This window comes from Aptenodytes forsteri, unplaced genomic scaffold (assembly GCF_000699145.1).
Source record: "Aptenodytes forsteri isolate BGI_AS27 unplaced genomic scaffold, ASM69914v1 Scaffold164, whole genome shotgun sequence".
Lineage (NCBI taxonomy): Eukaryota > Metazoa > Chordata > Aves > Sphenisciformes > Spheniscidae > Aptenodytes > Aptenodytes forsteri.
Window position 1 is genome coordinate 3,336,422 of NW_008795527.1, and position 13,799 is coordinate 3,350,220.

Sequence of the window (13,799 nt, forward strand, 5' to 3'; positions counted from 1 at the left end):
CAGAATTCTACGATAACAGAAGACTCAAACTCTTTTGTTATAAAATAGGAATATAAAATATCCACTAAGAAAATGAAAGTATCTTTAACCAAAGTACTGTGCTTAAAAGAGTTAGCATTTAAATGTTTCACAGTGTAAACGCAGGAAGTCAGTGTGTGAAGGCCTCTGAAACCCCAGTTACGTTCATAAGAGATGCCCAACAAATGACAAGTAAAGGACTATTCCTGTTGAAAGCTCTAACAGCAATCTTTGTAATGTAGCAGTTTTGTTTTGAAGTATTTTAGACATCCTTTTTTTCCTACAGAAGTCATTGGATTCTTCTTTAAACCATTAACTGAAGGCAACAAGACAATAAATCCATTAATTTACAAGAGGGTTTTTTTGATTTATCTATTCTCTCTTCTTGTTGTCACTGACTGGTAAGTCATAAACAATAAAGAGCACCCACCTCATTCTCCAAAATAGCTTTGAAATTTGAAGATTTACTAAACATAGAATGGTTGTCTATTTAAATCTTCAGTAATTTTACCATACCACCCAAGCACCATAAATCACTAGTGACATTGGCTAACAAGGGTTTAAGAGTTGGAACATGCAGTGTAATAAATTTCCAGACAGTTAAAAATCACTATAATTTTATTCTAATGCATTATAGATTGCCTGTAATGTCATCCTGGCCGGGGTGACCCATTTCTAATTTTGAACAGCTGTTCAGCTCGGGAGTTAGTTAATGATTAAATATAAATTGCCTGATTTATTAGTGTGAATGGTTGAGCTTCCAGGTCAATGCTATATAGACAAAATCATCAGTCTTGATGCTTATCAGAAGTTAACTGTCTCCTGTTCTAGTCAAAAAGAATTTATTCTCAGAGGAAAAGACTTGACGTTCTCAATTAATCCTTTTAAATATTTTCCCCCTTAACTTACACAATAAGATCACTAATAAAAACTCAAATCTTGGAGAAAAACTTCTTTTAACTACGTAGAAACCTTCGAATCCAAGACTCAGAGACTACCTATGGGCAAAGGCCATTGGCTTCCACAGAGCTTCCAAAGGCGTTGGGGGTCTGCAGGGTCAGGCTAACGGTGACTGTCTCGGGCATCTTGGGGCAAACAAAAGTTTTCATGTGCAGATAGTAACAGTGACTTCACTGTTTTTCTACCAAAGCAAAGATAATCTATACATTTTATATTTCTAGACATATTAATTTCAGAATCGGGTATCAAAAATGGATCTGTTTTAATTGCACTGGGGGGGGGGGGTTGATTAGTTTTTTACTCTTACATTAATTTGTTTCTAAACTGATTTAATCTTCTTGATTGCCAGCCTCTGCCGAGAGATTTGCAGAAACAAAAGTATTCAACTCTGTGATTTTAGAAAGCAAGATCACAGGGATTTTATGAAATGCAACTTAAAATATTTATTCAGACTACCTTGGGAACTAACATAGTAGTGTAAATATTCTTTGTACTTTTTGTTTCCTGTTATTTACACTTATTTGTCAAAAAGGAATGGTTAAAATTCTAGATGATGAATTGAGATGGCACGATTTCTGTAAAGACTTAGGAGAGACTGCACAGCTAAGCTGTGGCTGACTTGAATGGTTACTGACCGTTAAATAGCCATGTGTTAGCTTTAATTATGTTTGTCTGCAAATAAAGGTAATAACCACACTGAAATATATATAATTTTAACATAAATACATTTCATTCTTATTTAAAAATTAATAGTTTCTGCAAAAGGAAAAAACCAAAAGCAAACAGCAAATATCTGACCGGTGCCTTCCACTTATTTACAATCTAAAGTGCAACGGGGGCAGATGCAGGGTGACTCCATCCTGACCTAGAGGATTATTCAGTCTTTCTGCTCATTAACTAGAGGCTGCCCAGCCTGTCACAATGTGTTCACAGTTGTGTATAAATGTGGTGACTTAGTTATCGAGACTTCTCTTTAGCAATCATGCCAATATTAGTTGTTCAGCAATACATGATTTTTAGGAATTTTACTTCTCAGGATTTTATTATGGGTTTATTTGTGGTTTGGGTTTTTTTTTCCATTTAAATGATTTCTAATAAAAGTCATCTTGTGCCTGTCCCCTCTCCCCAGTCTTTCTCCCCCCCCCCCCCCCCAAAAATACCTCACAAAGGCAAAATCTTCTTACCTCAAGTCCCTTGACCCCAGCCTGTTCCAGCTCAATAGTTTTGTTTGTTCGATTCACATCATCTTGACATCGGACTTTCTCTGCAACTGCTTTCTCAAGTGAAGCTGTGAGCTTACTCAGATTGCTATCCAGAACCTATTCAGAAAAGGGATGGGTAAATACTATAACTTAAGGTTTGTTGGGTTTTTTTGGTGTTGGTTTTTTTATTTTATTTTATATAATGTATTTTAATGACAATAATTGTAGACAGTACTTTTAAATCTGAAGGATACAAGCTTTAGAGGAAAGGTTTTGTTGTACTCTGTTCTTTCAACAGCTCCTAGCACAACGTAAGTATGCTAACTAACAACAATTTGGAACAAAACCATCATTAGAATACCTTACCAAATATCTATTTAAATGGTGGAGATCAGGTGCTTGGAGATAATAATACAAAGAGAAATGTTTCTGCACGACGACAATGGCCTGTATTGCAGTAGGATCTAGAGATCACAGACAAAACTGCAAGTTTATTGTGCTAGATTCAGTAACAAACATCCTAGGCCATTTTAACTATGTCCTATGCATTCTAGAGCATTTAAAATTGTGCCAGAGAGAAAAAAAATTGCAAGAAAAGAATTATTATTTTTATTTGGTATACGAGCCTGGTGGTATAAGAAGATCCAGCAATTTGCTCTTGGGCAGAGAGGATGGTTTCACCAGTGGCAGAAAACAAGCAGATCTCCTGCATGCTAATCCACACCTTCACCAAAGATCTTTAGCCACACTTTTATGCACTCTGCTCAAAAGGCAGCAACATGCCCTCCCTCTGCTTTCAGGAATTTAATACTGAATGTACCTCAAATCAATAGCAGCCACTGCCCACCCCCAAGTGAGATCCTGCAAATTCCTTCTCAGGCTGCTCGGACCTTTTATTTTCTTCAGTCTCTATCACTCCTGCCAGACAACTGGTAATTTGCTGAGCTGCAGCATTTTCTCCAGATTCTCTTAACTGAGCAGCTAGGATGACATGGGATTTTTAGATAAAAATATGTAAAATTGTTTCTGTTAATGCCTACTTAACTAAAACAGCTGAAAGATGCTTGGCTGAGGAGCTATCTTGTTATTGTTGTTGAAGATACAACACCCTGTCTTTCTGAAAAAGTCTAAGAAATATGGTAATAATAAGTTAAGAATAGTTAGTCAACAAAACAGGGGGGGGAGGAAATTACAAGTTTCTTCTCGTTGTAAAAATAAAAACTCCAAACTACTGCATTTGTTCATCAAAAAGAACCAAAGAGAGAAAAACCACCCACAATGTGTTTATCTCAGTTTTCCCTTTCATCAGGAAGATAAACACTTACATTCTTTCCTACTGTATCAGAAAAAAAGAGAATCCTTTCCAGCTCAGCAAACGAAGACGACCTAATGAAAAGAAAGGTGTTAAAAAAGTCAGATAGTTGAGTGATAAAAGCTAAGAGGTTAACACCTTGAAAAGTACTATTTTTACAAATAATCAGGTGAGGCAAAAGTTGAATACAAGAACAGGACTTGAAAGACCATTTTGAAAAAAGAAAAGACAAGGCAAGGCAACAGAGGCTGCAGCAGGCAAGTTGCCTGAAACTGTTTTGTTTCTCTAGAGTAACTACAGAACTAACAACAGTGAGTTCCACTTTAGAACAAAATTTTCCCATCTCAGGTTTAATGGAAGAACCGTAACAGGAGCAAGGAGTGCATACCTCCACAACAGCTCTGTGGTTTTGCAGAATAAGAGTTAGGGCTCATCTGCCAAGTTTAGTGCTTGAATTGGTGGTGTGCAATCAGGAAATTTCAAAGTAATATATAAATTAAAAATAAGAAATTAATTGGGAAAGGGGGAAAGATGAAATTACAACTTAGAGCTTGATAAAGAAGGTTGACTTTATTTCTTAGGGTTAATGAGGCAGCCAATCCACTTTTTAATGGTGATGGATCTTAAACTGATAGACTAATGAGGACTTCTGCTCAATAAGGGCATCTCACAGAGATGGGCTACAAGTAAAATTTCATCAGTCTAGCATGCAAGGCATAAGAAGAATGAACACAGAAACAGTCCTCTACTCTCTCTCTCTTTTTTTTTTTTTTTTTTTTTTTTTTAAGAGAGACATTTTTCTAGGCATCATAATGCGTTTGCCTGCATTATAACATAGACCTGACCATAGTTCAGGTCCACTCATCCATCAAAGGCTCAGGTAGTAAAGGTGGCAAGAACATTCTTCTGCAGTGAGACAAGCAGTAAGGAATGCCCCAACATCTCTGGAGGGGGTTTTTTTGGTACATAATAGTCTCCTTTATCAGAGCATTTCCTATTTCATGACTTTTGAATAGGAAAGGTGTCACTACAAAACACGCCATTCCCTTTTGTCATTCTTTCATAGGATGTAACATAAATAAAGTTAAGTCTAGCAACAGCAGGATTACAAATTGCATTTTATACCCCAGTACTCTAAATTCTATGGGATAATTCACGTGTTTTAAAAATGCTTGTTATTGAGAAAGTTAGTGCCAGGGTGTCGTGGTTTAACCTCAGTCGGCAACTGAGCACCACGCAGCTGCTCGCTCACTCCCCCCTCCCCTCCCCGGTGAGATGGGGGAGAGAATTGGAAGAGCACAAGTGAGAAAAACTTGTGGGTTGAGATAAAAAGTTTAATAATTGAAGTAATAATAATAATAATAATGTAGTAATAATAATAATAATGATAATACGCAAAGCAAGTGATGCAATTGCTCACCACCCGCCGACCGATGCCCAGCCAGTCCCCGAGCAGCGGCCCCCCGGCCAGTTTGGCTGTGCCCCCTCCCAGCTTCTTGTGCACCTCCAGCCTTCTCAGTCGGTAGAGCATGGGAAGCTGAAAAGTCCTTGGCTAGTGTAAGCACTACCTAGCAACAACTAAAACATAGTGTGTTATCAACTTTGTTCTCATCCTAAATCCAAAACACAGCACTGTACCAGCTACTGGGAAGGAAATTTACTCTATCCCTGCCGAAACCAGGACACAGGGAACTATGCTCCACAAATCAGAGCAGAGAGCCATTACTCTCCATAGCAAGCCTGCTGGACTATGCCCTTGTATAATCCTTTTCAGAGTGTATTTTCACTGTATTTAAGTGCTCTTATATGTTAATAGTAATGATTGCAGTGATAAATAATACAAATTGTACCATCTCCTCCAAAAGGATGAACTTGGCCCAACTTTTTAGCCTTAACACTAATAAACATACTACCTTTCCTTCTCTTTTTTTTGCATATAATAGTCATACTTATTGTAATATATATGTGAATGTAAAATCATAATTTTCACAAATATTTTTAGCAGATAACTGTAGTCTCTGTAAGGACGGAAATCTGATTTCATTTCACTTAAAATGCTTAAAAAATAATTTTGCCTGTGAAGAAACAATTCTTTTTTCTATTTCCTAACCTGCTTTTCTTTCCATTCACTGTAAATATATAGCAATTGTTTGACTGGATGGACAAACGTACGTCTTCATATATTAAAACTTTAGCATGCAAGAAAGGATCATTAGGCATCACCATCCACAGAGTATTTTTTTATCATCTTTAAAACACTGTAAATGTTTAAAATGACATACTGTATTAGTATTAGTACCAGTCTGTATATAATTGACATAAAAAAAAATTACTGTGACAATATTCATTACAATATTGCCCATGTTTGATAAGAATTTAATTTCTCATTTCAAGATATACTCTGGAAGCCACCAGAAGTGAAAGGAGGTTAGTTTAACTGTGCTGTCTAGGCCGAAGATGTATTATTGATTCTAACAGCTGCACCAATTATCATCACTGAAAATTGCTGGCCGCAAAAACTTCCGTATGAAAAATATGTACTACTCTCTTTCTCTCTCTCTTTGCCTACAGAAAGAAGCTGAATTATGAGTCAGGGAGCACAGAACATCCATGAATGCAGGAGCAGAGATCACTAACAACTGATACCATGCCTTCAAGTCTGTTCTTTAGAAAATTGGATAGAGGAAGACGGGAAAGCGACAGGCAAATAAATGACCAGAAGGGAGAAGGGCAAGAAATGAACTGAAAGATAGGGGGCGACTGAGCATGTGGACTGATGCTTGGATAATGATAAGAAAAACTCTAATGCCACCTGAAAGGTGTTTAAAAGAGACTAGATAGAAGAGTAAATGCTTCATTGCTCTTACTGAATTTGTTTAGCTCCAGAATGAAGAGGACTACTAAAGGTTAGCATTCATAAATGACATACAAAATATCTCTCTCTTCTGTACTGCTTGATTTCATGCAGACTCAGATGAATTTGCATTGGTGGAGTACCTTCTTCCTGTGGGCTCTACATCCTGGCCTTGTGCAAGCTTAGAAGAAATGTGGCTCTTCAGAGGATGACTGATAGGGTTGCACAGCACTTCTACTACTCCTGAAGAAGAGGTGGTGGGTGAGGTGAAAACTTCCCGTAGACTGGATCCAGTCGGCAGGCAGCCCAGACAGAGATATAGAAGAATGTCCATATATCAAGAGTGATCATCCCTCAACATTAGAGGACTTCTTGTTTTTACAGACTATGGATGCATACAACTGAAATAAGGAATAAGAGCTTTCTGCAGGCTGATGGGGTACAGAGGGTTATCAGCAGCTAAGGTAAATGAAAACCAGGCACTTGTCACCGAGAAGTGCCTGCACCGTTCCTTTTTTTTTTCCCTTTCCAGAAGTACAAGTTTGCCTTCTCTTTATTCCTGTTTCAGACTCCCTTATACAGTGAATCATACCTTTAAAAGGCATGACATGAGCCAGCTGGAACAGGCTGCATCGGGCAGAGGTGCACATTACAAAATACTGAATGCAAACATTAAATGAAGCAGATCAAGAAGTTACCATGGTTGGAAAAATGGTGCTGATGAAACTTGGCTAGATGTAAAACTCTCTGGAAAAGTGGAAGACAACTGGTGAATATTTATACAGCACTTCATTCTAACTCTAAAAATGGATGCCAGCAAAAAGTCTATGTTTCACTCTGAATTTGCATCTTTTCACCAGCTAACCCTGATTAATGCTACTGCTGTACATAACAGTCCTCCCCATGGGATATCACGTTGAACATCATGTCCTTTAACATGTGGATTGGTACAAGTTTCCAGCTGAGGAACTCAAGCTGATTTTAAATGAAAGATTGAACAGCACAGTTAAGGATTATTGAATAGGGATGAAAATCTACAGACAAAGATGTTCACTGTTGACCATGTTGTGCATGTTTAGATGGAGAAAAAAGCTGAGCCCAGAAAGCTAAGCGGAGGCTCTGTGAAATGCCAGCTGTAATTATGGTTAAAATAAACCCGAGCAAAGTTGTGGATTTCATGGAATTAATGAGTGTCAATTCTGTTAAAAAAGCAAAAGTGCAAAGACAGGAAAGGATCCTGTTCTGTACCCACCAGTCTGCAGAGCTCATTCCACCTACTGAACCTTACTAATGAACTCAGCCTCTCATCATCATCTAACATTTCACAGGTAGGAAACTGGGCACTAATGATCAGAGGAAATGTATCTCTCAGCCATACAATTTTCTATAGTTGAAACTTCTTGGATTAACATTTTATAAAGTGAGTGTCACATCCCCAACTTGTTATAATTCTGGAAACTTAAACTTCCTTCTAAGTTTCCTAGATTGCTTGAAGCTCTGGAGTATGCTGATTTGCCATTTATTTTTTTTCCTTCTAGTTGCCAGTCCTGAGGAAATTATCAATGGCTTTTATACACACATGTCTTCATGTTATGCACTACACTTTTATAGACACTTTGATAATTTCCAGTCTGCCACACAGCTATTAGATGAGACGTAAGTTAAACATGTAATTAAAACTAGGTTACTTCAATCACTTTCAAATCTGTTCTTTAAATAACATTTTAAATCCTCTCAACGGACAAGAAATAACATTCTTTCCCTTCTATGAGTACAACAGATACATAAATCATTGCTAGTCCAAGTGTTTGTAAGCTTATGCACAGTATACCCCATTTGGATACAGCATAGGTATAGGTAAGTAGTTCATGGCATGACAAATTAGATGAGAATCCTATTGCCAGCTGGAATTTGCAAGACATTTGAATGAACAAAATTTTGCATTGGCCTGTGCAAAGAATTGCACTCTAACTGAACATGCATCATGTGGGCTGTGAGAAGCAAACACAGAATTGTCCAAGAGGAATAATATGCCTTCAAAACAAAATTTTACCAATAATTCTCAGTAATTAAATGATGGATTAAGACATTAATTATGGAAGTATATAAATTTTTCAAGTTTCTTCATATATAAAAATTGAATTCCTTTTTGATTTTTGAATCCCCGGACTGAGTTACAGCTCAGTTACAAGAAACAAGCCAAAAGCAAGTCTTCCTGAGTAAGATGTGTGCAGCAGTTTTTACTATATCATTATAACACACTCTGACCACTCAAGTCTCTTAAGTGTTACAAACACATTTTAGCATACATAGTATACACACTGCATAGACAAGTATTTCCTTTTTATTCTTCCCCTCAAGTTCATATTCTTGTAAAATATTACTGGATGAACCAAATTTCTGCTTTATTTTTGGAATCATGAGATGGTATAGGCTAGAAGGACCTTTGGAGGTCATCCAGTCCAACTCTCAGCTCAAAACAGGGCTAACTTGAAAGTTTTCTTTGAACCATCCACAATCAGCCCCAGGTTGTCTTCCCTAAGCTACTAATTAATAAACAATAATCAATAATCATAAAAAGTTCAAATTTTTCATTCCAATATATATTATTTTGCATTTATCAACAGTGGATTTCACCAGCTATAGTGTTCTCCATTCAACAACCTCATGAGCGCTGGAGCTTATTATTGCTATAAGTAATACCTACCAGAGAATCAAAAATTACAGCTACAGCTCCTTAAAAAAGTTCATCAGGTTGATCAGCTATGGTATGAATCAGTTATAAAAATAATAGTTTTAACTGGATCCTCCCCTCTTGTAAAAGGAAGCCTGGTTGAACATGCAGTATGGATTTTATAAAGCCGTTAGGAAAAATATTCATATTAAGTGACAATGTGACAACTGTTGGCCTAACACAGGAAACAGATAACTGCAGAGGGAACTGCAACTTTGTCTGCGGTGCAGAATTCTTCCTACTAGGAACTGAGCATAGCTGGGAGAAAAACTGCTGCTAACGACCTCCAGAAAAATTCACAAGGAGATGAAAAGGGAAGTAAATAAATATAAAAAGACAGGACTAGATTCAAAGTTGGAGGCTTACTGAACTGCAAGATCACCTAAAACAGGAAAAGGTTCTTTGAGATACTGTCAGGCAAGGAACAGAGATGCATTAGTGCTCTTCTTTGAGGAACACATTAAAACAATAAAAGATTCCATGAGTTTCAGGGGTGACTGCTGTGCATTAAGAATAATTTTAAAAATCATTAAAAAGCTATTTTAGTCCAAAAAGTAAGTATTTGCACTTAATAAACATACATCAGTATAGATGTGTGAAATAAAAAAAAAGATTCTTCAGTAAAGCTATCTTTTAGTGTAGATATAAACTTCACAAGGGCAGATGCACTTTGATCTGAATGGGCAACTCCAAGGTCACAAGGCTAAGGCTGTATCATACAGAGGCAAAATACTTGCCGTAGCACCTGATGGGATTTTTGGGGTGCGGGGCAGAGGGGACCAGAAGAGGAAAAGAGATAGTAAAAGCTATCTTTGTTTACCCATTAAATCTGCATCTCCTTCAGAACAAAAAAAGCTGGTACTACAATAGCCGGAGGAGTAACAGGAAATTGCTGAAATAAAGAATGAAATTCTGAGATACCATAACTCACAGATTTCTGAGAGTTTCAGTAAAAGTGAATCTTGCCCCTTCTCTTAAATTGATAATTTAAGAGAAAACAGTGAGAATAATCCCCACATTACATATTTGTTCAGCCTTCATTTATTGCTTGATATCTTAAGTTGTGAGATTTCAGGTCTAAATATTACCAACAAAAAAAGCCTTAAGCCAAGTCAAAGCCTTCTAAACCCAATTAATGCTGTGTCTTCCGAACCATTTAAAGCCTTCTTTGCTAAGTCAGGGTAATTAGCTTGCAGTAGAGAAACTCCTTCCACCCACCATCTCCCAAGATACCACAAGGTGTCTTTGCCCGTTTCAAAAGCGCTTTGCATTGCTCTATTAAATGAATACTTAACAAACAACAAATAAACACTCTCAAAAGTTCAGTAGATACTTGGTGGTAAAGGTGGTCTTTGATTCAATCATTAACTCAAAAGACATTTGTCAGTAAAAGACTGTAATCGGTTTCCACTTCTATGTGCATGTGTACAGGCGTGTGTATATACGTTTGGAGGTCTTTCAAAAAATCGGAGGAGATTTGATGTCATTTTTATGATATGTTTAATGACAAACATAAACACAGATGAGCATGAGCTTCCAAGCCTTTCTGGAAGTTATTCCTATATTCCAATAGGTCGTTACTCATATAAACACTTGGCATATATTCCTTGTAAAAAATCACAGCCGGTTATTTATACCAACTGTTATTTCAGTTTACTGATCTATTGGTTATAATGTGCCTAGATGGCTTTGAGGAATTTCAGTCATTTCTGATAAACAGCTTCATGTGCTACCACCGAAACTAAGGAATATTCTTCAGTAAGTTTGTGGGAAAAATAGTGATAATCCCTAATGAAAACATATCTTTAATACTTGATCTAGGAAGTAATAAAATCAATAAAAATAAAATAAATTAACAAAATGAAATAACTAAATAAAATGAAACTAATAGAATTAAGCGGGTTCAAGATATCAGAGAATAATGCTTATTAATTAAGCAGTACTTACAAGAAGCTTTTTCCTGATGGCTTCTAGTTTTTCTGTAGCTGCTGCTAATTCAGTATTTGCCTGAGCCAATGCACATCGTTTTGGCTCTACCTCACAATACACCTTGAAAAAGACAGACAACATAGGTACATTAGGCAAGAAGATGGTCTCACATTCATTATAAAAATTGCAAATGACTCCTGATGAAAGACTTTCAGATAATCCTGGTAATCTCATTACGTATATTTGCTTTAGAGCCATCTTTCTACACAATAGTAAGACACGCAGAGATTTCTTTCATTATTGACCTAAAGACTACAGGAGATTTCATTATAACCTACGTAAGGATATCTTAAGCAGAACTGAATGCATCCTCAGTGGGTCTACTCTCCAACTAAAATTAATTGATATGTATCACTTTCATGGTTTTAGAATACAGGTAGAAATCAGACAGGCATTAAGCTTGAGTAGATTTCAACTAGAATTGATTAGTTTTTTACTATTTCATAATTAAATAATAACCTGCTATAATACGAAGATGAATGGAGGAATCCTGCTGCCAGCTGCTCAAGGGAATCACAAGTGATAAGCTCTGTCTTACACTCCAGACAGCCAGACTCAGATGGACATTTTAAGTGAAACGTGTACATCTGGAGAGGAATATTTCCCAACTGTTGCATCATAATGACAATTGAAAAGTCCTGGACAGCCATATCTTTTTTTACACTTTCTACTAAAAATAAATACATGCATACATACTGTTAAGCACTGAATACTTCCCGCTTTATCTGTGGTTGCTGTTACATTCTCCCCAGGACACTAAACTGAGCTTACCAAAATAATAAAAAACTTCAATAACAGAAATTTCCGTCCACCAAGTCAAGAGAGGAACTGATCTATATACATACCTCATTGAATTTTACTATATTGATGACCCAGGCACAAAGACCAGCTGCTGGAAAGGGTTTTGTACGAGCATAATTTGGGTTGAAATCTGGATCTTTCAAGTAGTGTTCCTTGACAACTTTCAGACAATTCTGAGGAATATGCTCCTTATCATAGTTGATTAAAGCTTGTAAGAAGTCATCAACCCGCAAGAAGAGAAGTTCCAGTGCATCAATCCTTTTCCATTTCAGAGAATGAGAAGCTAACTCCTGCTTTCATTGCATATGCAAAACTGGAATCCTGCACTAGCTTATTATTTTGGAAATGTTATGCAAAAACGTTAAGCAAAAATATTATTTCCTCCAAATGCCTGAAGGATTCAACCTCATAAACACATGTTGTGATTTTATGATTCACTTGAGGAATTTGGCAGAGATGAGATAAATATAATGAAATGCTCTCCCTTTGACTTTTCTTCTATTTTTGCAATTAATAAATCCCAGTGGTGCGCAGGCTGGCTTGAGTCTGTCACCAAAGGTACACGGAAGAGAACAACGCAGGGTCATATCTTATTCCCCCAAATTCAAACTGTAAGAAAATGATGATATGATTTAGTTTGTCTTTCTCTGACTCTCATTTTTAACTATTCTTTTCATCTCTCATCTCAGACACTATATGATGTCCCATTGATCATTACCTTTCCCATAAAGACTTTTGCGGCTTTCCAGCTTCGGTCTTTGGGCACTTTCCTTTTATATACCAATAAAACCATTACTGCAGCAATAACATTGGTTACAGCCACTGGTGGGTTGGTGAAGGCTTTCAGTTCTGTAAGATTAACCTGAAAAAAGATCAGCGGAACAGATACAGAATTGTGCAACAACAGTAGATTTGTTCCACAGAAGCTTTCTGATTACAAGTACACAACTCTCAGCTCTTTGAAGACTATTACTAATTATTTTATGTGGTGAAAATACTCATGATCACAGCCCTTCCCTTGCTCTGCAATCCTATGTGCAACTTGGCCAAGTAGGGTGATGGGAAGTGTAATGCCAGGTCAGGTACAGCAGTTGCCAACCTGTTGCTTTGGAGCATGCTGCCCAGAGAAGATGGAAATTTAATTGTGCTTGGCAGCTTGGCACTGGAATGACCGTTTAGTAACCCTGAACTATTTGAACTATAAACCAATTTTTTTTGCAGACATCAAACTGTATGATCTTTACCTTATCAAGCGTGTCTAAGGCTGCTGTAGCAGCAACAAGAGCAGGTTCAGCTTTCAGCAGGTCATCCTCACATTCTTTCTGTCTCAAATATACTACTTCTCCTTGGATTTCTGCTACCTATTAAAACAATGAATCTTAAGATTTATATTGAAAACTAAGGCTGTAAATCAAATCAGAGCTGCTTAAGCACTCACACTTGCAGTGTAATGTCTATATACACAATCAGATCTTAAAACCCATTATTCTATGTTATGCATAAAAAAGACCTCTACACCTCTGACACTCAAGAAGGTTTGTGCTCAGCTCTAGACTCCATCTGTTCTGCGTGGTGAGAATTAACATCTGTTTTTACCACCATACAACAGAAGAGTCAGCCTCAACTCTGTGCCTGGGAAGATCATGGAGCAGATCCTCCTGGCAGCTCTGCTAAGGCACATGGAGGACAGGGAGGTGATTCGAGACAGCCAGCATGGCTTCACCAAGGGCAAGGCTTGCCTGACTAACCTAGTGGCCTTCTGTGATGGAGTGACTACATCAGTGGACAAGGGAAGAGCTATGGCTGTCATCTGTCTGGACTTCTGTAAGGCCTTTGACACAGTCCCCCACAACATCCTTCTCTCTAAACTGGAGAGGTATGGATTTGATGGGTGGACTGTCTGGTGGGTGAGGAATTGGTTGGATGGTC

The 13,799-nt window shown here is 37.3% G+C and overlaps 1 protein-coding gene across 1 annotated transcript in view; it reads right to left on the bottom strand.

The window, feature by feature from the left end:
• The window catches only part of DNAH11 (dynein axonemal heavy chain 11), a 167,858-nt gene that overhangs the window by 40,745 nt on the left and 113,314 nt on the right, over nt 1-13,799 (bottom strand). Inside the window, 6 exon segments of the mRNA XM_019472780.1 lie at nt 449-454; nt 2,163-2,297; nt 11,028-11,129; nt 11,915-12,098; nt 12,590-12,732; nt 13,115-13,231. Coding sequence (XP_019328325.1) covers nt 449-454; nt 2,163-2,297; nt 11,028-11,129; nt 11,915-12,098; nt 12,590-12,732; nt 13,115-13,231 — 687 coding nt within the window.